A 24,472-nucleotide genomic window follows, 5' to 3' on the forward strand; every position below is an offset into this window, starting at 1 on the left:
ACAACCCTTGGCGGGGTACGGGGAGGTGACTCAGTGGTAAGCACTGGCATAGTATGTCAATGAAAACAGATGACAAACGGCCAATTTTTGCTTTAATTGGAGCATTATCATTATACATAGTGTTGGGTTCATTTTGACAAAATGATACATGCAAGGAATCTGATTCTAAGCTCTGTCTTCTCCCCGCTCCCCCGTTCTCTCCCCTCTCCTCTCTTGATCTTCCTTTTGCTCCTTCGTTTGTTTTTGTGGCATTTTCTACGCATGTGTACAGGTGGACAGGTGGTACATCCACATGTGCATATGACAGATTCTGCGGAAGTCCTTCTCTATTTCTCCCCTTTCCTGTCCTCCTCCCTCCCCCTTGCTCTCCGTCTCCTCTGCTGATAGAGTGTAGATCTTCATGACATCCTACCCGCTCCACTGCCACCAACTTAATCTCATTTAATTCTAGTTTTCACATATGAGAGAAAACATCCAGTTCTTGATTTTCTGGGTCTGGCTTATTTCACTCAGCATCACGTTCTCCATTTCCATCCATGTATCAGCAAATGCCAATATTTCATTCTTCTTCATGACTGAGTAGAACTTCATAGTGTATATAAACCACACTTTATTGATCCATTCATCTATTGACAGGCATCTGGGCTGACTCCATAACTTGGCTGTTGTGAACTGTGCTGCTGTAAACATTGAAGAGACTGTTTTGCTATATGTGCTGGTTTTACTTTTGGATAGACACCAGGGAGTGGTGTAGCTGGGTCATTGGTGACTCCATTCCTAATCTTTTGAGGAATCTCTACACTGCTTTTCAGAGAGTTGTACTAATTTTCAGTCCCACCAACAATGTTATGAGTGTACCTTTCTCCCACATCCTGACCAGCATTTATTATTTGTATTCTTGATAACTGCCATTCTGACTGGGTTAAGATAATATTCTACTACAGGTTTTTCTTTTCTTTTCTTTTCTTTTCTTTTTTTCCAGTGGTGGTGTTGCTGGGGATTGAACCCAGGACCTCGTGCATTTGAGGCAAGTACTTTACCAACTGAACTATATCCCTAACCCTCTAATACTGTTTGATTTGCATTTCCCTTATTGCTAGAGATGTTGGACATTTTTTCATACATTTGTTGGCCATTTGTATTCTTCTTTGGGGAAATGTCTGTTAGTTCTTTTGCTCACTTATTGATTGGGTTTTTTTTTATCATTGAGTTTTTTTAATTCTTCTTATATTCTGGATATTGATCCCTTGTCAGAGGAACAGCTGATAAAGATTTTATCCCATTCTGTAAGACTCCCTCTTCACACTCTTAATCATTTTCTGTGCAGAAGATTTGATGGCATCCCACTTATTGATTCTTGGTTTTATTTTGTGAGTTTTGGGGATCTTGTTTAGGAAGTCATCGCCTGCATCTGTGTGATGGAGTGTTGACCTTTTGTTTTCTTCTTGCAGTTGCGAGGTTTCTGGTCTAATTCCTAAGTCTTCGATTCATTTTGATTCCAGAGTGAGAGATAGTGGTCTAATTTCATTTTTCTACATGCAGTTATCCAGTTTTCCCAGAACCATTGAGTGAAAAGGTTGTCTTTTCTCCCACACATATTTTTGGTACTTTGTCAAGTAGCAGGTGGCTGTAAGTACGTGGATTGGTCTCTGTGTTTTCTATTCTATTCGCTAGTCTTCATGCGGGTGTTGATGACAATACCAAGCTGTTTTTGCTACTGCAGTCCCGTAGTGTACTTGGAGATCAGGTATTGTGACGTCTCCTGCATTGCTCTTGTTGCTCAGGATTGTTTTGGCTGTTCTGAGTCTCTTATTCTTCCAGACAAATTTAAGGATTGTGTTTTTCTAGTTCTGCGAAGAATGTCATTGGTATTTTGATGGGAACTGCATTAAATCTGTACATTGACTTTGGTAGTGTGGCCATTTTGACAATATTAATTCTGCCTATCCAAGAACATGGGAAACCATTCCATCTTCTAAAGTCATCTTCAATTGCTTTCTTCAGTTTTCTATAGTTTTCATTATAGAGGTCTTTTACTTCCTCAGTTAGATTAATTCCCAGCTTTTTTTTTTTTTTTAAGATATTGTGAAAGGGGTGGTTTTTCTGGCTTCTTTCTTAACTGAACCACTGTTGGAGTATACGAAAGATGCTGATCTATGAGTATTGATTGTGTATCCTGCTAGTTAGCCAAATTCATTTCTCAGCTCTAGCAGTCTTCTGGTGGAGTTTTTGGGGTCTTTTAGACAGAGATCATATCATCAGCTGTTGGGAGCTGGGAGCTGCAAGTGAATCATTGCTTTTAACTTTGTCACCCTGGACAGTGAGATGCCTCTGCTGGGAATCCTTCAGTGCAAGGGCACCTTTGCAGATGACTCCTGTTGATAGGGAGAATTCCAGCTTGCCATGAATTTACTAGTTCAAAAGCCTTGAATTCAGGCTGGGGATATAGCTCAGTTGGTAGAGTGTTTGCCTCACAAGCACAAGACCCTGGGTTCAATCCCCAATACCGGGAGGAAAAACAAAAAAACAAAAAAACCTAGAATTCAAATCCCAACTGCCTGGAGAAGGAAGAGATGGGCATGAACTGATAAGCCCCCAGCTAAGCTGTGTGCTCACAACTTTGCCCTGTTTACCTCAAGAAGCCTTTTACAGTGAATCCCTTTGATGTTTAAAACCTATAAAATAAACACGTGTAGCCAGCTCATTGTTAGAACTAGACTCCATCAGAGCTGGATCACCCAGAGTCCCACTTTCACTTATAATCGAGTCTTTATTTTTCATAATTTCTTCTTTTCTGTTTTTTTTTTTTTTTTTTTGTAGGAGGGGGGTCAGGGGTGACCAGGGATTGAACTCAGGGGCACTTGACCACTGAGTCACATCCCCAGTCCTATTTAGACCCTTAGAAACAGGGTCTCACTGAGTAGTTTAGCACTTTGCCTTTGCTGAGGCTGGCTTTGAACTCGAGATCCTCCTGCTTCAGTCTCCTGAGCTGCTGGGATTACAGGCCTGTGCCACCGTGCCTGGCTGATTGCTTATTCTCTTAATTATAATTTCTAATTTTCCTAATCCAACCCACCTGCTGCGCTTGGAGAACTGTTTTGCTTGTAGACATGTTTTGTGCTGTGCGGGTGGGTCGCAGCAGTCAGCAACCAGAAGTGGTTGGAAATGGTCTTTTCCTGTTCAGATCCCTTCGGTTTCCTTCTCTTGCCTGATTGCTCTGGCTAGAGTTCTGAGGACTCTGTTGAATAGAAATGGTGAGAGTGGACATGCTTGTCTTGTCTTGGATTTTAGAGGAAAATCTTTAGGTTTTTCTCACTCCAGTGTAATGTTGGCTTTGGGTTTTTGTATGGAGCCTTTATAATGTTAAGGTCAGTTCTTTCTATCCCTAGTCTCTCCGTGTTTTTAACAAGAATGGTTGCTTGATTTTATCAAAGGCCTTTCTTGCATGTGTTGAAATGATCATATGATTCTTGTTAATTCTATTATTTTAATACTGCAGGTATCTTTTTTAATCATATGTATGTCTTGTTTTATACATAAAAAGAGTAGTTATTGTCCCTCTCCAAGAACGGATTTCCACCCCCCTAGGGGCCACACTGCTCGCATGGAAAACGTGAGATGTCAAATTTAAAGGGCACCCTAATGACCGACCACAAGAAAGCTGCCCGCGGGGCCGACGCTGAGCTCAGCGGTGGGGCACTTGGCCAGATGTCAAAAAAATAAAGAAAGAAAAGACAATCTTTTTTTTTTAATATATATATATATTTTTATTATTGTAAACAAATGGGATACATGTTGTTTCTCTATTTGTACATGGAGTCAAGGCATACCATTTGTGTAATCATAAATTTACATAGGGTAATGTTATTTGATTCATTCTGTTATTTTTTTTCCCTTCCCCTCACCCCTCCTACCCCTCTTTTCCCTCTATACAGTCCTTCCTTCCTTCCTCCATTCTTACCACCCTCCTTATCCCTAACCCTAAACCTAACCCTAACCCTAACACTGACACCTCCCACTCCCCATTATATGTCCTCATCCGCTTATCAGTGAGATCATTCGTCCTTTAGTTTTTTGAGATTGGCTTATCTCACTTAGCATGATATTCTCCAATTTCATCCATTTGCCTGCAAATGCCATAATTTTATCATTCTTCATGGTGGAGTAATATTTCATTGTGTGTGTGTGTATATATATATATATATATATATATATATATATAATATCACAGTTTCTTTATCCATTCATCAATTGAAGGGCATCTAGGTTGGTTCCACAGTCTGGCTATGGTGAATTGAGCAGCAATGAACATTGATGTGGCTGTATCTCTATAGTATGCTGATTTTAAGTCCTTTGGGTATAGGCCAAGGAGTGGGATAGCTGGGTCAAATGGTGGTTCCATTCCAAGCTTTCTGAGGAATCTCCATACTGCTTTCCAGAGTGGTTGCACTAATTTGCAGCCCCACCAGCAATGTATGAGTGTACCTTTTTCCCCACATCCTCGCCAACACCTATTGTTGCTTGTGTTCTTGATAATCACCATTCTAATTGGGGTGAGATGAAATCTTAGGGTAGTTTTGATTTGCATTTTTCTTATTACTAGAGATGTTGAACATTTTTTCATATATCTGTTGATTGCTTGTAGATCTTCTTCTGTGAAGTGTCTGTTCATATCCTTAGCCCATTTGTTGATTGGGTTATTTGTATTCTTGGTGTAGAGTTTTTTGAGTTCTTTATATATTCTGGAAATTAGTGCTCGAGCTGAAGTATGAGTGGCAAAGATATTCTCCCACTCTGTAGGCTCTCTCTTCACATTGCTGATAGTTTCCTTTGCTGAGAGAAAGCTATTTAGTTTGAATCTACCCCAGCCGTTGATTCTTGCTTTTATTTCTTGTGCTATGGGAGTCCTGTTAAGGAAGTCTGATCCTAAGTCGACAAGTTGAAGGTTTGGACCTACTTTTTCTTCTACAAGACCACTGCTCCCCAGCAGGATGCCTAGGCTGCGGGGCGCCGGAGCTGGTGCAGAACCAGAACCGATTTCGCTCCGGGTGGGAAGGTGACGTGCAGACACTGGGGAAAGTAATTGGGTCGATTCTCAGCAGGCGGAACCAGCCACTCGGACCTAAGGCGTTTTTTTCTCCTGGGTCCTCAGAGACCCGGACAGGAGCGATCCCAGTGGCCGAGCTGCAGCTGCTGGAGGAGGGCCGCCAGTGCCGGGCAGGGGCTCAGTGGGCCACGTCCCCCACCTCAGGACCCCACTCAGCAACAGAAGGGGTGACACTGATGTCCGGTCACAAAACAGGCGAACCTCAGGGCAGCTGCACTGAGCAAGAGCAGCCAGACAGAAGAGAGGGAACTTCTCTTCTGACCGCGGTGTAACCTGGAGACAGGCAGACCAGGGGAGGAGAGGGTGGGCATGAGTGGAGAGCCGGGCGTGGGAGGACAGGAGGCTCGGCAGCGATGGAGGTCACAGATCACACCTGTGCATATGTGACACATATGTCTTTAAACACGTGTGGTTTTAGGTTAATTATGCCTCAAAATTATGTACAAGCAATGTAGAAATGTAAACTCCTTGCCAACTTTAAAAACCCGGATGTCTCAGTCCATCTGGGCCACAGACTCGGTGTCTTCTGGAGACTGGGATCCCAGATGCAGGCACTGGCAGATTTGGCGGGCGGTTCAGTGCTGTTTCTTGGTCCCTGGATGTCTCCTTCTGCTGTGTCTTCACATGCTGGAAAGGGTCAGGGCCCCTCTAAGGCACTAAGATCCTGCCCTCATGACCTGATCACAACCCAAAGGCCTTACCTTCTAACAGCATCCTTGTGCGTGTGTGTGTGTGTGTGTGTGTGTGTGTGTGGTGCTGGCGATGGAACCAGGGCCTGGAGCATCTTAGTCAAGCGTTCCACCACGGAGCTACACCCCAGTCCTGGGGGTTAGGACTTTAACATGCTCCGGGGACACAAACATTTAAACTACAACAGGGAAAGTTTTGCTTTTTTAAAAAATCTATATTCTGGGTTTGGGGGCATAGCTCAGCAGTACAGCGTTCACCTAGCATGTACACAGCCCTGGATTTGATCCCCAGCACTGCAGAAAACAGCAACAACAAAGGAGGAGGAGGAGGAAAGAAAAAGAAAAACAAAGAAGAAAGGAAGGAAGGAAGGAAGGAAGGAAGGAAGGAAGGAAGGAAGGAAGGAAGGAAATCTTATTTCTGACTCAGGCTGAGGAATGGGAAGGGCTGGTGTGAATTCTCAGCAGCGCAGAGGCTGGCAGCGGGACAGGGGGCCTAGGTCCCCCTGGCCTGGGCCCATTCCTCCTGGTTTCTGTCCACTGGGCCCCCAGCACTCACTGCACCACCTTCTCAGCTCCACAGGCAGCTGCTTGGTGGCCTGGCATGAAGCCAGCAGATGCAATGAGCAGCGGTGACACAGACTTGTCCCTCCAGACTCTTGTCAGGGCATCGGGTCTCTGGTGATGCCCGCACAGCCCTGGGCCTGGCTGCAACCCAGAAGAGCCTTACCCTAGATCAGTTACCCTAAGTTGTCAGCCAACACTGTGCCACAGTCATGGTATAATCATCCTGCTTGAGGTAAGAGGGGGTGGCCTGGGGGTGAGGTGTGTGGGTTTAGGGCGGCAAGAGTCGGTCCAGGACCCCTTTTAAACACTCTTTCTGGTCAGGTTGTTCAGCCTATGACCCAAAGCCAGAGTCCAGTTTGGGCTGGGCTCTTCCCCAGTAGCCCTTCCTGCCCTCTTGCTGGGGACACAGGAGACCAGGGCTTAGCCACATCTGCCCAGTCGCTGTAGATCCATGCAAGCTAGCCTTGTGCCTCCAGCCCACCCCTCCCTCTCTCCTGTTTCCCAGCTCTCAGGGGAGGTGGGCTTGATGCTTTCTAGGGACACACTCCTCCCTGGCACACTTTCTCCTGTGTCTTCCAAGTTGCCGATGACAAGCTCTCTAAACACATCCTGTCCTTGTGACCCACAATTTGCCAGGAGCTCTGTACTCTTGTGGTTCAACCAAATCTATCTGAAATGACATTGCTGGTCCCTAAGTTTGTTAGCCTTTGTGGGACCTTTCCTCCATTATATAACAAAAAAAATTTTTTAATTAAAAATATTACAATTAAATCAAATGAAAATTATTTTATGACTGCATTGGTATAAAGAAAAATATATCAAAATTATCTTTTGAAACACTTTTCCACGTAAAAATTAATTATTTTTATTCTGATTCTGATAAGAATTAGAAAAGTCCATCTTGGGTGGGGCTGGGCCACCTCCACAGCACCGCGTCCCCAGTACCGCCCCGCCCTGACCGTACTGCCACAGGACGCCGCCAGGGGGCGCGCTGCGCCAGCGCACGGAGCGGGCAGCCGGGCTGGAACAGAAACCCATTGCCTGCGTCTCTCATGTCCCGACGTTTGTGCCTGCGGTTCGCTCAGACAGGAACACGTCGCATCCCTGCCGTCTCCAGGGGTAGCTGAGGCTGGGCCAGGCGCACCCCTTGGGCTCCCGCAGCCCTCTGTGACCCTGGTGGCACTGTTGGTCATTGTTTTCTTCTCCCTGGACAGTGAGTCCCCGGGCTGGCAGTGGGGCTGGGCCACTCGGCCTCCCAGAACGACTTTACCTTCAGGTGGCTGCGTCCTGGAGCTGGGAGCTCCCGCAGCTCCCGGGTCACTGCGGGCGGAAGTCCTGCCCCCACCCTTGCCTAGGGCCTATGCCCACAGACGCTGTCACCAGCCTCCCAGCTCCTGCCTTTCCCCACAAGTCCTCCTGTAACTTCTGAGGCCGAATTTGCCTCCTGCAGAGGCCGGTGAAGAGGCTCCCACCTGCTCTGAGGCCCCCAGGCCTTGGCCCTCCCTGGTGTTCCCAGGAGCCCCCCTCTGCCCACTCCTAGGCGGCTGCCGGCCAGGGGAGGAAGGGATTGAGAGTGGTCTTCATCAACGAGCAATCCCAGCGAGCGTCACGAAGATGGGATCCTCTCTCCCAACTGGCTGAGAGGTTTCCAGGACCTGTCGTCGCCGCCTCGCTCGCTCACTGGTGTTCACACCCCGTGGCACACGTGGGAACGGCACTGCCAGCTCTGACTCTGGACAGCGGTGTGACCTTCCTATGTCACTGAGCCTCTCCCTGGGCCTTGAGCTCTTCATCTGCAAAGTGGGATGGCCATGTCGGAGCTAGCCCGGGGTTCTCAGGAAGATACCGGAAGAAAGCCGGGTGCACTCACGAGGATGTGGGGTGCAGAGGGGTTAGAGGGGAAAAGGGAGAGAGGAGTGAGGCTGGCCTGGCCTAAGAACAGCCTCCCCTCCTCCTCCTTCTCCTCCTCCTCTCTCATCTCCTGGCCACACAGGGGCATTGACCAGATGCTTGTCTTCTCCATGTTCCCCCAGATCAGACTGAGCTGTGGGCAATGTGGAGAGCACAACTCTGGCTGTCCCCTCTCCTGCAGCTGGCCTCCATGCCCCGGGTCGAAGTCCAGGCCCTGACTTGAGGAAGCAGGAACTCTGTCAACTGAGTAAGGAATGAATGGGTGATTTTGTCTGGGGCCACACAGAGTGGCCCAGGGCAGGGCCTCAGTTTTCAGTGGCGTTGGTCCAGATTCTGGCTCAGTCACATGGCCCATACTTGACTGCTCTGAGCTGCTCTGCCCCATGCACACCCATAGCCCCAATTACTCAGGAGGCTGAGGCAGGAGGATGGCAAGTTCAAGGTCAACCTCGGCAACTTAGCAAGACCCTGTCTTAAAATAAAAAAGCCCAGATTGGGCATTAACTCCTGCTGATCTGTCTCCCGTCTGAAGGCCCCAGGACCTCTCCTGCCCCTCCACACGGCTCTGTCTGCTCAGAATTCCTCTCGAAGGGGGGCCCAGCCGGACAGGGGCGGCCCAGTCCTTCCCCACAGTCCCTCACCCCAGCCAACCCTGCCATCAGTCGGCAGGTCCAGGGTGGGTCACTCTCCGGGTCCCAAGCAGGTCCTCCTTCATCCCTGCAGCAACTCAAGGAGGCAAGTGACACCAGCCCTACCTTCAGGGAAGAAAAACCATGTGGGAGCCACGGGGCATCCCTGAGCGTCCTCCCAGGCCTGGCCCCGCACACCAGCTGTGGGCTGGTCTGTGAACCGCGATACCCTGCGTGCAGACTCAGGGGATCTTGGCACACCATGGACACAGCAGATGGGTGTGGGTCCCCGGGGAATGGGCATGGGGGGTGGGGTGCCAGGCCTCCTCAGTCTGCTCAGACTGTCGCCCCTTCTTTCAGCTCTGGAGGAAGCAGGAGGGAAGCCAAAGCAGAAGATTCCTGCCGCTTCCTCTTAGCTTCCTTCTTCACACTGACCTTCCAGGCAGGACTAGCCATTGCTGCGGGAGAATCAGGAGTCCTGGAGTCCGAGAGCCAGAGGAAGATCCACCGGGGGCCTTCCCAGCCCTTCCAAATCAGCTCTCCAGCTTCAAAGCAGAGAACAGAGAGGGGGGCCATCCCTGGCGTGTCCTTGGGGCGAGGAGGGCCCAGCCAGCCCCCGCCAAGGTACCTCCATTGCCCTGGCCTCTCCCAGAGTGCAGGCACCCCCATTCCAGCAGCCTGGGGACCCTCAAAGGTCCTCGGAGGGAGTGTGGGAGAGGAAGCCCCCAGCCCTGCCCCAGGGTGGCCTCCCACCACCACCAACAAAGGCCCGGTCTGTGTCCCACACTCTGCTCGGAAGCCTCCCCTGCTGCAGTCACTCCTAGGCCCAGCCACCACTGAGGCTGACCTGCACCGCCGCCACCTTGTGTCCCCCGCTGGCCTCCTTCCACTCTCCACACAGCTAGTGGCCTGTCCATTTTGCGTTTTCCTGATGCAAAATGGGCGTGTGATTCGCCCTTGGAAAGCGCACATCCCGTACACCTGAGGGCGTGAACCCCAGCACTCCCGACTCCAGAACATTCCCATCGCCCCAGAGAAGCCCCAGCCCAGGAGCGCCACGCCCATCCCTCCTCTCCCCTGCCCCTGCCCCTGCCCCTGCCCCTGTGCACACCGCGAGCCCTGGAGCCGTCTGCTGAGGGCAGGAAGCCGGATGCGCGGTGCGCTTCTTGAACCATCTGGACCTGCCCACTGACCAGGGGTGGTTGGGGTGGGGCTGTGGGGAAGGACTGGCCGCCCCTGGCGGGCCGGGCCCCCTCTCTGGGAGGACTTCTGAGCAGACAGAGCCGTGGGGAGGCCCCGGGCCTGCGGGCTGGAGCCTCAGGGAGCGGCAGGAGTCCCGTCCCGTCTGGCTTCATTCCACACGTGGCCGAACCAGTTTGCCGCACTGGCGCCACGGTGGGTGGGGCGGCCTGGCGCCTGACCCTCCCCTGCTGGCCGCGCACTTTGGCCTTGACAGGGGCTTCCCAGATCAGGGTGGGGGCCTGATGGTCCTCAGACTTCCTGGCATAGGATGGGGTGCAGGTGGGACTGAGGGGTGCAGGCTAATGTCAGGGAGTCAGTCGGCTCCCTCACCTCGACACCCCTCAGGGGATCCGAGCGGGAGAAGCTGCCTCCCGAGCGCAGAGAGGCAGGCTCGCCATCCCGAGGGGGATGCGGTGGAGCGGGAGTTCAGCCCTCGCCTCCCTGGCTCGGGTCGTCCAGCCCGCAGAGCCCTGAGGTGGTCTCGGTTCCCCCAACAAACCCACTCGTCCATCTCATCTCAGTTGGCAGTTCCCCAGTTCCATCTTCCCGCCCCTCAGGCCAGACCCTGGTGTCCCCTTGATTCCTCCCAATTCCAACCTACCTCCAACCCATCAGCAAAGACTGAGGCTCAGCCTTCAAAATACACCCTCAGAATGAGGTTTTGTCCTCCTGCACGGGGGCTGGCCTGCTCTGAGCCCCTGCTTCGGCTCCTCCCAGGGTGTGACCCAAGATGAACTGGGCACCTGAGAGAGCCTCCTCTGTTCTCCTTAGGTTAATTTTAAAACATGTCCACTCATCCCTTCATCAAACACAGAGGAGCATGTGCCCTCTGCAGGTCACAGGGTCACTGTAACCAAGGCCCTCAAAGGCTCCCGTCCTGGGACCTGGGGTAAAGACACCTCAGCCATGACGTTATCACCACCACACAGGTGGACTTCTGGGAGGAGGAGAAATGCGGCGGCCTCCCATGGTGGACCATGCACAGCCCCGCACTGGAGAGAGGGGACCTTGGGTTGGGAATCACCTCAGAAGTCCTCATCCTCAGATCCTCCAAGGGGCAAGAGAGGCTGGTGAGCTTGGGGACATGTCACTTACTGTTCAGTGGGGCTGTAGTCAGGTGAGGCCAGAGGGCAGGAGGGAGGTGTGGAGGCCAACTGGCCATGCCAGGGGAAGAAGCTGGGCTTCATCCTGAGGACTATCATGGCATCCACAGGGAGGTGACAACCAGGTTTACACTTTAAAAGAGCCGCAAACGCTTCTGTGTGGAGGCGCATTGCAGAGGTAACGCATGGGCAAGGCGGGAGGAGGCTGGGGCAGTGGCCAGGGTGTGGACTCTGGGGCCCCACAACCTGGGCCTAAGAGCCCTCTCCTTACTCCCTACCTCCCAATTGGAGGCCGTGGGCACGTGTGCCCCTCTCTCCTAAATGTCTCTCCTAAATGTTGCTGGGCACGGGGGCAGAGACAGCTCCTGCCCACACAGAACCTAAACCCAGCGGGCGCTGGAAGCCCTTTGAGCCTCAGTCACTTCCCTGTGACCTGGAGGAAGGACAGTACCCACCTCCTGGAGTGCACAAGGGATGAGTTAGTATGTGCGAAGCGCATGGTAACATGGGCCGTTGCTCAGGCCATGTTACTATCAGGCAAGAAGGCAGAGAGAGGGCATGTGTTACAGCCAAGTCATGGCCCCCCAGACCGCAAGTTGCAGTCCTAACTCCCAGGCCCTCGGGACGTGGCTGTATTTGGAGAGAGGCCCTAGAAGAGGTATTAAGAACTGGGCAAAGTGGCACACACCTGTAATCCCAGTGACTCTGGAGGCTGAGGCAGGAGGATCACAGGTGTGAGGCCAGCCTGGGATCACAGATGTGAGGCCAGTCCGGTAACTTAGTGAAATTCTGTCTCAAAAATCATAAAGGGTCGGGGCTGTAGCTCAGTGGTAGAGTAACCCTGGGTTCGGTCCCTAGTCCTGGGGCTAGAAAAGACCCCTGGTCTCTGGTGTTTGTTACAGCATCCTTCCCGAGCAGATGAGTACAGTGTGCCAGGTGGTGGCAGCAGGACCTGGAGGGAAGACGAGGATTCTGTGGTGACTAGGGACCTGTCACCCAGTACAGAGTAGGCACTGCATGGGAAAGGCCAGGCTGTGGGCAGAGGGGATCCAAGGGCAGACCAGCAGGGCAGCTGGGGCAGGGGTGATGGGACAGCCGGGAGACCCGGCCTGCCCAGCACACAGTCAAGGGCAGTCACGGGAGCCACGCCCGCGTCAGCCCTCCACTCTGCCCGGGGCATCTGGAGTATCCCCATTTTACCAGAAAAGAAACCGAGGCTTTGGAGAGGGCGGGAACTCCTGGTGAGAATCAGAGCCAGGGCCCAAAAGGCTTCTCAGAGTCCTGTCGGGTCATCCAGGAGGGCATGTCCTGCAGGGTGTGTGGCCACAGCGTGGTCTGGGGCTTGGGAGGTGGGTGGGGCAGCTCGAGTCAAGTGGGCCCTGGAGCCACAGAGCAGGGGCTGATGGGAGGGCGCCAGAGAGTGGGGACTCGGGGCCTTCAAGTGAGTTTTCTTTTGTTTCCTGTCATTTTAAAGCGACTGACTCTCAAAGCACCCAACCTGGGGACAGATCACACTGCAGGCAAGTGCTGGCTGCCCTAAAGATTTCCCACAGCTTCTCTGACATTTGAAGAAAGCCATGGTGGAAACGACGGGTCAGGCTCCCTGGCGCTTGGAGACATTTCAGGGTCAAGAATTCCACCGTGACTCCAAGCCTTGGATTCAGAGGAGGCCTGGGAAGGGCCCGGCTTTGCTTAACATTCCACCTTCCCCAAGTTCCTGCTTCCTGGCCTCTCAACAGGCACTTCCTCTGTGCCTGGGTTCAGAAAGATGAGCTGTTAGATCCAGATATATAAATGGATCTAAAGTCAGACTGAAACTCAGTGCTTCGGAAATTACTTAACTGAAAAGAGAAAATTAAAAAAAAAAAAAAAAATATATATATATATATATTTGGAATGTCTCCATGTCTCCATGGAGGCTGGGGCTGCAGCACTGGATGTCTGTTGTAGGGGTGAGGGCGGAACCCAGGGCCTGGTGAATGCCGCCCGCAGCCCGGGGTGCAGCTGGTCCCGTAGATTCCCTCTAAGGACTGCAGCGCTGCCCCACCCAGGCAAATGCTCCAGGGAGCCTTTCTCCAGGTTCCTCCCCTTTCAGAACAGGCCAAACAAGTCAGCAAGTGCTCAAGTGCAGATTTGTTTGTAAGAGCCCAAGCTTATTTTCTTTTCCAGAACCTTTGTGAGCCTTTGCAGATTATTATTTTAACATTTCCTCCAAGCATTCTCTCCATATTTGGGCAAAGCAAAAGCCAAGAAGATTTTGTTTGTTTTTCTCATAAGAAAGGACAGCGTTTTGGAGAAGACAAACGGTTCCCAGGTCTAGTACCTCTCACGAGCGACTCTGGGCATCAAGATCAACGTGGTGACCTCTGATACAAGTTCACAGACCACAGTTGGACCAGAAATGCAGTCCATAAAAATTCTTGCAGGAAACCCCACCCTGGGCTCAGGAGGGCCTTATCTCTGGGGCATTTTCCATGTGCCCAAGATTAGCATCTGGCTGGCCACTGCACAGGCCACCCTGGCCCCTATTTACAGAGGGAAAACTGAGGCCCAGAGAGGGCGGAGCACGGACATCAAAGCCAGAGCCTCCAGCATGCACCGGCTCCCCCCGAGCTTCCCCAGCCACCCCCCACCCCCACATTTTTACTTTGAAACAATTCCAAACCTAGAGACCATTTCAAGAACAGCACAGGCACACTCACGGCCACTCACCAAGGCCGCTGTGCCACACGGGCTTCATCCTTCCTGCTCCGTCTCCCTCGCTCACCTCCTAGGTACCGTGACATTGTGTCCAGGTTACTCCAGCCTGATCACACTAGGACCACCGTGCTCCAGGGGCTCCGCGTCTCCTCGCTGTCGCCATATGAAACACAGCTGGAGGTCCCCTCCTTGCTCTGCTCTCTGTGACTGTGTGCCCGTAGGTGGCCATTTTCGCCTGAGAATTCATCCAGGGTCCCTTGGTGCACACGGCTGCTCACCTCCTGAGCCCTCAGTCTACAGTGGCCCTCAGCCTCTCCGTGCCTGGTTTGGCTTCTGTCCTTCACCACGCCGACATTTTCCAAGCATCCAGGCTGGCCGGCTTGCACAAGGCCCCTTGCTTTGGATCTCTCTGCCACCTGTCAGCTAGACCCAGGTTAAACTTGGGGGGCAGGAAACAACACAGGTGACATCGAGCCCTTCTCAGTGCAGGACACCAGGATGCGGAATCAGGCCGAGTTTATCCCGTTTGTGGTGATGTCAAGTTTGGCCATCTGGTTAAGTTGGTGCTTTCAGAGCGCTTCATGTCTTCCTCCCTAAAGCTCTCTCACCCTATGGCAACCAGGAGAGGATTCTTGCACATATTTACTAGTCATTACCCAGGTGGTAATAAAATGGCGACTTCTGTCTTTCCTTCTATATTTATTAGTTTGTGGTCTTTAAAGAATTTCTCACCTCTCTCTCTCTCTCTTCTCTCTCTCTCTCTTTAGTATAGGGGATCAATCCCAGGGGTGCTTTACCACTGAGTTATACCCCCAGCCCTTTTAATTTTATTTTTAGACAGGGTCTCACTAAGCCACCCAGCCTGGCCTTGAGTTTGTGATCCTCCTGCCTCAGCCTCCCAAGTAGCTTGATATGTTTTTTTAAAGTATCAGTGTTGAGTCACAGATATTTTAGCCAGTGGACTAAATGTGTTCCTTCCATAATTTATTTTGTGCTTGACATATTCCAGATCTGGCCTTCAGAAGTCCCTTGGAGCAGCTTTGTGCTAGCTCCTCTCTGACATGTGTCCATCATTTTTTGGGTACTTTGCTTTCTCAAATGTGTCAGGCTCCTCTTGACTTGCCACCTTCCAGCCCTGGTGTCCGTCACCTCTCCAGGGGGCCTTGGTACCTTTTACTGGGGAATGATGTTCAGAATCTAAATGTTTTGAGTGTGTTCTTCGCAGCTGGGGCATGACCACTTCTGAGCCCTTTTAGTGGTCAGAGGTAAAACGTTTTGTTTTTTTCATAATAATACTACTCAGTACGAATAAAAGCGAAACCACCAGAGTTCTCCTTCCTCCGTTTCAAATCTCCCTCGCCCTGCAGTGAGAACCCCATCTAGGCACCCCACGGCTTCAAAGTTGCCTGCCCTCCCCACTGCCACTCACCAGTGAGAACCGGGTTCTATTCCCAGGCCCGGTCCTTGGAGTTTTCTCCACCCGGGGTCAGCCAGATGATCTGTTCCATGGTCACTAGGACAGTCTTTTTTTGCAAGTGACTATGCCATTCCTGTCAGACACAGATCATTAGTTTCTTTTGGTTTTCCATTTTAGTTTTTCCTCCGTCTGTTGACTTACCTTTATGCCTTATACATAATGTTGATTTAAGGCACATCCAGACATGTGCACATATTTCTTGATGCTGAAAAGAACCATCTAGTCTAGCAGAGGACCTCATCCCTATTTTCAAAAGCCCCCACTAGGAATCAGGTATTAAAACCCTATGCCATTCCTTCCGAACCAGCCTGAGGCAGCAGGACCCCCGGGTTCCACCAGCGCTTCCAGGGAGGTCACGTGTGTCCTGGTAAGCCCCTGCCCCTCCCTACTTCCCTGGACCTTGCTCTTGCACCTATAAACCCAACGGGTCACACTACCAGTCTCCACTTAACTCCCAGGCCCAATACTTGGTTTTCCCATGCCGACAGTTTTTATCACGCTGCTAGTTTTGCCGGTGTCTGGCTCCATAGTGCGGGAATGAGCGTCCGCATTTTACAGCACAGTAACTGAGGCCCCCAGAGGGGTGGGCTGCCCACGGTCTCACTAAGCAAGCGTGAAAGCGCTGCCTTGGGCCAGCACGCAGTAGGCGCTTTAGTGAGCGCACCGGGAAGGACCAGCAAACAGAACTGCGCACCACGCCGCTGGAGAGATCGGGCGGAGCCGTATGCAAATAGCCCGTAAGAAGACAACGGATTGGCCGGTGCGGGAGGGGGCGGGGCACGCCGGCCCAGGGCTCGCAGGTGCGCTGGGCTGGAGAGGACGGTGCTCGCGCTCCGCGGCTGGACAGAGCTCTGGTGGTGCGTCCCGGGCGATGCCTCCGCTCTGGGTCCTGCTGGCCCTCGGCTGCGTGCGGTTTGGCTCGAGTAAGCCGGGATAAAAGGATAAGGCTGGCCAAGGGAGGGCGTGCGCCACCTGGACGCTGATCCTCCCAGGGTCGCCCCAGAGGAGCCTGGATGAGAAGTGGCAGAGCAAACTTCATTTATTCATTCCAGGAAAAGGCGCCGAGTTTTGGCTGGGGGCTCATATAATATTATTATCGGTAGTGGTAACAGTAGTTAGTAGTAGTCGTCGTCAACTTCTAGGCGCTTTCTTTGGTGGCAAACCGAGGGCTCATAGCTGACCACAGGCTGATGGGTGCTGCGGGGGAGCGGAGAAGGGGCAAAACCCAGACTCATGGTAACTTCTTTACTCGGGGAGAGGGAGGGACACGTCCCTCCAAGGGAGTAGCATGGGCAAGTTCCGCGATGTGGGAAGCAGCCCAGTTCATTCTGGAAACTGCAGTCCATCCCTGCCACCAGAGAACCAGAAAGGAAAGCGAGAGGAGTGAGGCTGGAGACCCAAAGCCCTGAACTCCAAGGAGGCAGGCGGACGTGGGAGGGTGCTCCCGGGTGAGCAACAGAATCACATCTGCTGATAGAGAGTGGAGGGGCCTTCCTAGGGTCCAGTTAAAGAGGGTGGGTTGGAGAAGGGCTGGGTCCATGGGGTGAAGGGACTGCTCAGGAAAGGCAACTGGGTTCCTAGTGACTGAACCTCTGCAGAGGAAGCTGACTGCTGTGTTTCTAGCCAGGATAGCTACCAGGGTGCAGACAGGGATACTGCTGTGTCTGACAGAAGTCCATGAGGTGACCCACAGGGAGGGTGGAGTCCAGCGCCTGGCTCCCAGAAGGTGCTCAGTAGCACACGTGTGCACATGGTGTGGGCAGTTCTGTGGAGGTCAGCTCCCATCCTCATTGCCTCCTCCAGCTGTGAACCTCCAGCCTCAACTGGCCAGTGTGACCTTGGCCACTAACAACCCTACACTCACCACGGTGGCCTTGGAAAAGCCTCTCTGCATTTTTGACAGCTCAGAGCTTCTTGCTGGCACCTATGAGGTCTACCTCTATGTCATGGTCGACTCAGGTAAAGGTCCTGCTTCCCTCCAGCTGCTCCTAAAGGGTTTTGACTTGTCAGGGGGGAAGAGCCAGAACGACAACCTCTTAGGTTTCTAGTGACCCGTCTTTATGGCAAACATTTACTGACTGCATATCTGTGCCCAACCTCTGGGCACTGTGGGTATTTTTTGCCATTCCACAAAAGAGAAGACTGGGGTTCAGAGAGGTAGAGTGAGTTGTCCAAGATCACCCAGCTAGTAAAGAAGAGCTCTGGGACCCAACATAGGTCTATCGACCTCTCCATCATCCTTTGAACCATATGACCCTCCTTTCCCTTGTTACAGAATAGGGAACCCAGGGCTTTCAATGACAGGTATCCAAGGTGTATTGGGGTGGGGGGATTGCAGGAATATTCTAAGATGAGGTAGGGAGAGTTGAACACAGCACTCGAAGGAAGGTGCTTCTTGTCCCTCACCCCAGGCAGGGACTGAGCTTGCCCGTGTTTGTGACCACTATGGCCAGCACAGGGCTGGGGCCGAGAGGGGGCTCAGGCATTTGACGAATGGCTGAGTGAGTGATGCTGAGCTGCATGGCAGAGCTGAGTGACGCTGAGCTGCAGTGGCCAGGGTCCTCACCCCTGGCCCTGCTTCTGCAGCCAATCCCAGGAATGCGTCTGTGCAGGACAGCAGCAAGACCCCACTGAGCTCCACCGCCAGGCAAACCCAGGGTGGGAGGACAGGCCCCTACAAGGCAGCGGCCTTTGACCTGACCCCCTGCAGTGACTTGCCAGACCTGGATGCCACTGGGGATGTGACCCAGGCCTCGGAGATCCTGAGCGCATACCTGGTCAGGGTAGGCGGCAACGGGACCTGCCTGTGGGACCCCAACTTCCAGGGCCTCTGCAACCCGCCCCTGTTGCCGGCCACGGAGTACAGGTGGGTGTGAGTAGCCCTTGGAGCAGGGCAGCAGCCGGGTCCCAGCCCTGTTGGGAAGACCCAATGGGGAGGGGACAATGTGGGAGGAGCCATATTTCTAGAGGTCTACACCGGGACCTTCGGGGTCTCAGGCCAGCGACGTCCTGGGCCTGCCATAGTGCAAAGAGGTGGAGCTCAGAGGGCCCCCTCCCGGGGTAATGCTTGGCGATCTAGAGAGCAAGGATCCGGAATCCTTAATTCTTGAATGAGGGGCCTGCTTTCACTTTGTACTGGACCCCGCAGATTAAGCGGTTGGTCCTGGTCATCCCGTGTGTGGAAGTCAGCCAAGCCCTTTGTTCCACTGTGTCCACAGAAGGAAGGCTGCCTGGAGACAAGCCCAGCGTGACCTGGAGGCCTGTGGGAGGCCTTCCCTCACCCTCACCCTCTGCTTTTCCTGCCTCCTTCCTGCAAGTCCTTTTCTTGCCCACCCCACGTGCAGGGCACCCCGCTCACCCCCACACTCAATCCTGAGCCTCTTCTCTCTACAAGCTGTCTCCAGCCTGGGGAGCCGGGGAGGAGGCCTGACCTGTGCCCAAGCCCAGTTAATCCCACTCCAGGTACTGTGGAGACACGCCTAGGTCAGGGGCTCCGAGGCTTCCAGGCCCGGGTGGGGCCCAGACCCCTGCCCGCCTGCCACCCTTGCACCCCTCACCTTGGCCTCAACCCCCAGGCAGGGCAAGGGTCCCTCTCCCCACCCCAGCCTGGACCTCGTCTTTTGCTCCTCCTCCCTGATCTCCAAGACAGCTCCCTGCCTTCACCTATGAGCCCACCCTATCTTAGGGGCACCGGTGGGCACACAGCCCCACCTCTGGAGTCTGACCTTGAGGCAGGTGAAGGGAATTAAGCAAAACCTAGGGTGGAGGTTGTAAGTTTGGTTTTTGCTTTTTGGTGGCGGTGCTAGGGGTGGGGGCTAAGGTCTGCCACGGGCTAACCCTGTGCCCTTCCCGGGCAGCGCCCCCCGCCCTGCAGCTGTCTCAGTCCTCAGAGACGCGCTGTGTCTGACCTCCTTCCTCCCGCAGGCTGTGGCTGTCCGCCGTCTGGCCAATCTCCTTTCCAGATTAGCAACGCTTGTTTGAGGGATTTTCTTTTCTTTATTTTTGGTACTGGAGGGTTGAACTCAGGGGTGCTGAGCTACATCCCCAGCCCTTTTTATTTTTCACTTTGGAGTCGGGGTGTTATTAAGTTACTGAACCTGACCTCGAACTTGCCACCCTCCTGCCTCAGCCTCCCATGTTGTCCCTGGATGACAGGTGTGCCCCTCGGCTCCCCGCTTGCTTGTGGTTTCTATCTTAAAATGTAGCCCTGACCCCAGGACAGCAGGGCTGGTGATGGATATCACCCCACTCTTCTTCTAAGTCCCTTTGTGATTCCAGGGACAGGCTTGGAATAGGGCCGGTGGTTAACAGGGCTGGGCCGCATGTGCTGTGTGAGATAACCAGAGAGTCTCCTGGAGGGACAGCCCAGAAACAGCCTAGCCCCGAAGGCTTCACAGAGCAGGTACACCTGAGCCCCAGAAGGGGCCAGGATGACGTGTGACCAAGTCCAGCCTCCTTCTGTCGTCCAGAACCCTGATAGTGGCTGCCTCCCACCAGTGCCCCCTCTGTGCCCCTCCTGTCCCCTTTGACTGGTCACAGAGGATGGGAGGACGTCATCCTGTCTGTTTCCTTCCAGGTTCAAGTACGCTCTCATCAACGTGGCCACGGGCTTGGTACAGGACCAGACCCTATGGTCAGACCCCATCCGCACCAACCGGCGTAAGTGGAGTGGGGTGGGGTGGGGTGACCCTCAGGGGCCCGGGGGCAGGGGCAGGCCTGGGTGCTGCGAGTGAGTCTCAGGCTGTCACTCTGAAAGGTTGGCGGGCCTCTGGCTGATGAGTGGTGTGCCGCCTACGACAGTCTAGCCTGGACCCCCTGCTGCACCGTCCTGGGGAGCAGGGCCCTGCGGTCAGCCCCTGGCCAGCGGCTGTGCACTCACCTCATAGGGACAGTAGCCTGAACAGATCTCGGAGTCTGGCCTGGCCAGCGCCTTAGCTGGAGCCTCACAGAACAAACTCTGTCAGCACCTGGGATGGCTCCCCAGGGCCGAGGCAATGCAGGGGCCAGGAGAGCCCCTGTCCCAGCACCCTCCTCCAGGCCAGGGCATCCAAGGCAGGCAGGGCAAGGCCACTCCCCTGGCTCCATGGAGGCCTCATGCAGAGCCCAGTGCCCATGGCCTGGTGCCCCTGCATGCAGTCCTGCCACCCATGCCCAAGGCAGGCCCAGGCCCCCACGGCCACTCCAGATGGGGAGGTGTTCGGGCAGGTGTGCTGGCTGCCAGTGTGAGTGTGTGCTCATGTGTGGTGTGCGGGGCGTGAGTAGTGTGGGGGCGTGTGTGGTGTGGGGGACGTGTGTGGTGTGCGGGGTGTGTGTGGTGTGTGGGGCGTGTGTAGTGTGGGGGGCGTGTGTGGTGTGCGGGGCGTGTGTGTGGTGTGCAGTGGCGTGAGTAGTGTGGGGGCGTGTGTGGTGTGTGGGGCGTGTGTGGTGTGGGGGGCGTGTGTAGTGTGGGGGGCATCTGTGGTGTGCGGGGCGTGTGTGTGGTGTGGGGGGCGTGTGTGGTGTGCAGTGGTGAGTGGAGTGTGTGGGGCATGTGTGGTGTGGGGGGCGTGTGTGGTGTGCGGGGCGTGTGTGGTGTGGGGGGCGTGTGTGGTGTGCGGGGCGTGTGTGGTGTGCGGGGCGTGAGTGGTGTGGGGGGCGTGTGTGGTGTGCGGGGCGTGAGTGGTGTGGGGGGCGTGAGTGGTGTGGGGGGCGTGTGTGGTGTGCGGGGTGTGTGTGGTGTGGGGGGCGTGTGTGGTGTGGGGGGCGTGTGTGGTGTGCGGGGTGTGTGTGGTGTGGGGAGGGCGTGTGTGTGGCTGTGATTGGGGTGAGTGTGGAGTGCGTGGTGTGAACAGGTGGTGTGGGTGTGCGGTGGGCAGGAGGACGTGGTGTCTAGGGGTGGTGCCGTGTGTGGGTCGCGTGGGTGTTTGCAGCACATTGTGGTGTCTGGCGTGTGTGGTGCGAGTATGCATTGCATGCACGTGGCACGTGTGCGTGCGTGTGCGCTGGGTTCTGTGGCCTGAGCGGCACGTGCTGGAGTGTGTGCTGTGGGCCCCTCCTGTGCCAACCCCACGCACCCAGGTCCCACTGAGGCAGCCGAGACCTTGGTGGAGGGTCCTGCCTCCAGTCCCAGCCTCAGCCCCTTATGCTGGGAGCACTTCGGGACCTCGGTTTCCTCATCCAACAAGTGGAAAGAACCGTCTTGGCCCATCCAGTAAGGTTCCTTTGGGACTCTGTGGGCCAGGCCCAGCTCTTGGGGCAGGACCTACAGGGGACCACATGCTCCTGGGACCATAGAGACCTGGCTTGAGCCAGAGGCCTGACTTGGCCTGTCTCCTGAGCCGGTGACTGACCTGCAGAATGGAGTTCTCTGGGATCTGTGTGGGACAGTGCCCCGAAGTGGCCCGCTCACTGTAGGACCTGTACCTTGTTCCCAAAGGGTGATGGCAGTCAGAGAAGAGCGAGAACCCCAGCCACAGGGCCCCATGGACCGGGGCCCTCTGCGCAGCTTTGTTAGAGTCTGTCCCATCCTTCTCACCACTGAGGAGTCCGTTTATGATTTTAAATTACGCACAAAGAAGGAGAAGAGGCCAGAAATACGCAAAAGAAAGTTGGGAGGTGGGACTGGGGCAGAGCAGGTGGTTGGGCCTCGAGCCTGAGAGGAGCCGCTCCCTGGCCCTGGTCCTCCCTGGGTCCCAGGCCGCCAGGGGGGATTGCCTGCCCACCCCAGGGAGGCCCGAGGCGCTGCTGCCAGCGTGTGACCCACTGTGGTGCTCTGACAGTCACCCCCTACTCAGCCATTGACACGTGGCCGGGCCGGCGGAGCGGAGGCATGATCGTCATCACCTCCATCCTGGGCTCCCTGCCCTTCTTCCTGCTCGTGGGCTTTGCTGGTGCCATTGCCCTCAGCTTTGTGTGAGTACCCGCCAGCTGGGAGGGCTGGACCTGGGGACGGCCGCATGCTCCCTGGAGAGACTCGGCAGCCAGGTCCTCGAGGGCGGGCCGGGGCGCTGCCCTGCACTGGGGGGTGGGTCTGGTGGCAGGCAGCATGGCCCTGGGACTTCAAGGTCAGGCCTTCAGCCAGGGAGTGAGGGGCTCAGCAGCGGACCCTGGGTGGGTGGTCCCGCAGATCTCAGCTGGGACAGCCGTGCGGGCGTGCTTTCCTGCCTGCCTGTTTCCTCCTCTGGCAGTCCAGATGGGGAAGCTGAGGTAGGAGGAGGGGAAAGGGTGTCCTGAGGTCATGCCCAGAGCCTGGGCTGCAGCCTCCTGACTCCACGACACCTCTGGATTAGGACTGGAGGTCCTCTTGGGGGCTGCCCAGGGGAGGATAGCCCACTCACACCTGGGAGGATGGAGCAGGCATGAATCAAGGCACGCATGGGTGCCCTGGAGGAGGAGGGCAGGCCAGGTCCCGCCTGGAGCTTCAGGGTGGGCTTCCTGGAGGAGGGATCAGCAGGAGCAAGGGCGCATCAGGACAGGAAGAATATGGGCAATAGGCAGCAGGCTCCGTGCTCCTTTCTCCGCAGGGAAGAGGGAGCTGGGGGGCTTTGAGGCTGAGGGTCCTAGGAGGGGAGCGAGTAGGAAAGCTTCTTGGAGTGGGTCCATGCAGAAGCCAGCCGGGCGGGAAGAGGTGGGCGGGACGTGGGTCTGGAGGGGCACTGAAGCCAGGAGTGCTCCCACATCAAGTCAATCCAACCACCAGAGGACGGCCTCGGCCTCCGGGGGCTCGTCTGCCTGCTGGACCCGCGGCGTCGGGCCTGGCGTGCCCTCCCCCTCCCTCGGGCTCTGTCCTCTGAAGTTAGCCCAGCTCTCCCATCAGCCCTCCTGTGGGCCGTGCCCGTCGTGGCCCCAGGCCAGCCGACTGAACTTCGCACAGGTGCCTCAGACTCCGCAGTCCTTCCCATCGCCCGCGTGATGTGCCCCTTTCTGCCCCGATACTCCTGCAGGACCAGATTAGCTGCCCCCTCCTCCAGGAAGCCTTCCTGTGGCTCCCACATGGACTGGTCCATTCTGGGGGCACATTGCCTGTTGAGAGCTGTCTCCCCAGGCTGTCTTGGTGCCATGGGGACATGAGATAGGGGCCTCCAGCTGTCAGCCCACAGTAAGACCCCAAACTGCTTATTCCCATGGTTCCCGGCACGCAGCGACAACCCCAGGAAAGCCACGGGCTGAGTGGGTGCTGTGGCTCTGGAAGCCACGTCCAAGTGCGAAGCTCCCCCGCGGGAGGAGTTCTGCTGCTCTGCCCGCTGACCCTGGCTCTCTCCTTGGCCAGGGACCTGGGCAGTTCTGACGAGGAAACAACACACGACTCCCAGATCACGCAGGAGGCGGTGCCCAAGGCCCTGGGCACCTTGGAGCCTTCCTACACGTCTGTGAACCGGGGGCCGCCCCTGGACAGGGCTGAGGTGTTTGCCAGCAAGCTCCAGGACTGAGACGAGCCCACCCTGACTGGCAGCCTCAGCCCCAGCTGGCTGCTCCTGGAGTCCATGGTGGTGAATGTTCACGCCCCAAATGGACGGAAGGTGAAGCAGGACCGGTCGATGTGATTGTAGGAAGACCCTTAATAAAATCTTCCCAAATTGGCCAAATTATATTGTCCTATTGTGTGCATGTATGAATTTGTAACAACAAATCCCATCAGTACACATGACTATAATGCACCAAAAAAATGTGGTAAGAGAAAAAATGCCCCCCACAAATCTGCCTAAGATTTTGAGGTCAATAACAATGTACAGAACGAAGAACGAGGGGGTGAGGAGGTGAGCGAATGAGTCACGCCACGTTGGGGGCTTGGACTGCTTCTCTAAGGGGGGCTCTGTAATCAGAACTACAGAGACCAGGGCTGAGTCCGAGTTACTTGCTCTCCACCCCTATCCCGAGTCTCAGTCTCCTCATCTGTCAGATGGGCTGCTGGGAAGATTCAGTCCCTAGACTGGGCAGGCCCAGCTTCAGAAGACTCAGTGTTCTCTCTTGAGCCAGGGAACGAGATGGCCTCCCTTTTCAGGGTGTGCAGAACACAACCCACGACCCACGTGGCCTGACTGAAGAAGAGGTTTGTCATAGCGAATCTCATT

At 54.7% G+C, this 24,472-nt stretch overlaps 1 protein-coding gene across 1 annotated transcript; it reads left to right on the forward strand.

The window, feature by feature from the left end:
• Nucleotides 1-16,219: 16,219 nt before the first annotated feature.
• Upk3a (uroplakin 3A) lies at nt 16,220-23,969 on the forward strand. Its single transcript, XM_047551074.1, has 6 exons — nt 16,220-16,345; nt 17,226-17,381; nt 18,009-18,288; nt 19,999-20,081; nt 22,181-22,313; nt 23,671-23,969. Exons 1-6 carry the CDS (start codon nt 16,294-16,296, stop codon nt 23,828-23,830), a joined length of 864 nt encoding a protein of 287 aa, XP_047407030.1. The 5' UTR covers nt 16,220-16,293; the 3' UTR covers nt 23,831-23,969.
• The last annotated feature ends 503 nt before the right edge of the window (nt 23,970-24,472 follow it).

The sequence above is a fragment of the Sciurus carolinensis genome, chromosome 4, assembly GCF_902686445.1.
Source record: "Sciurus carolinensis chromosome 4, mSciCar1.2, whole genome shotgun sequence".
NCBI lineage: Eukaryota > Metazoa > Chordata > Mammalia > Rodentia > Sciuridae > Sciurus > Sciurus carolinensis.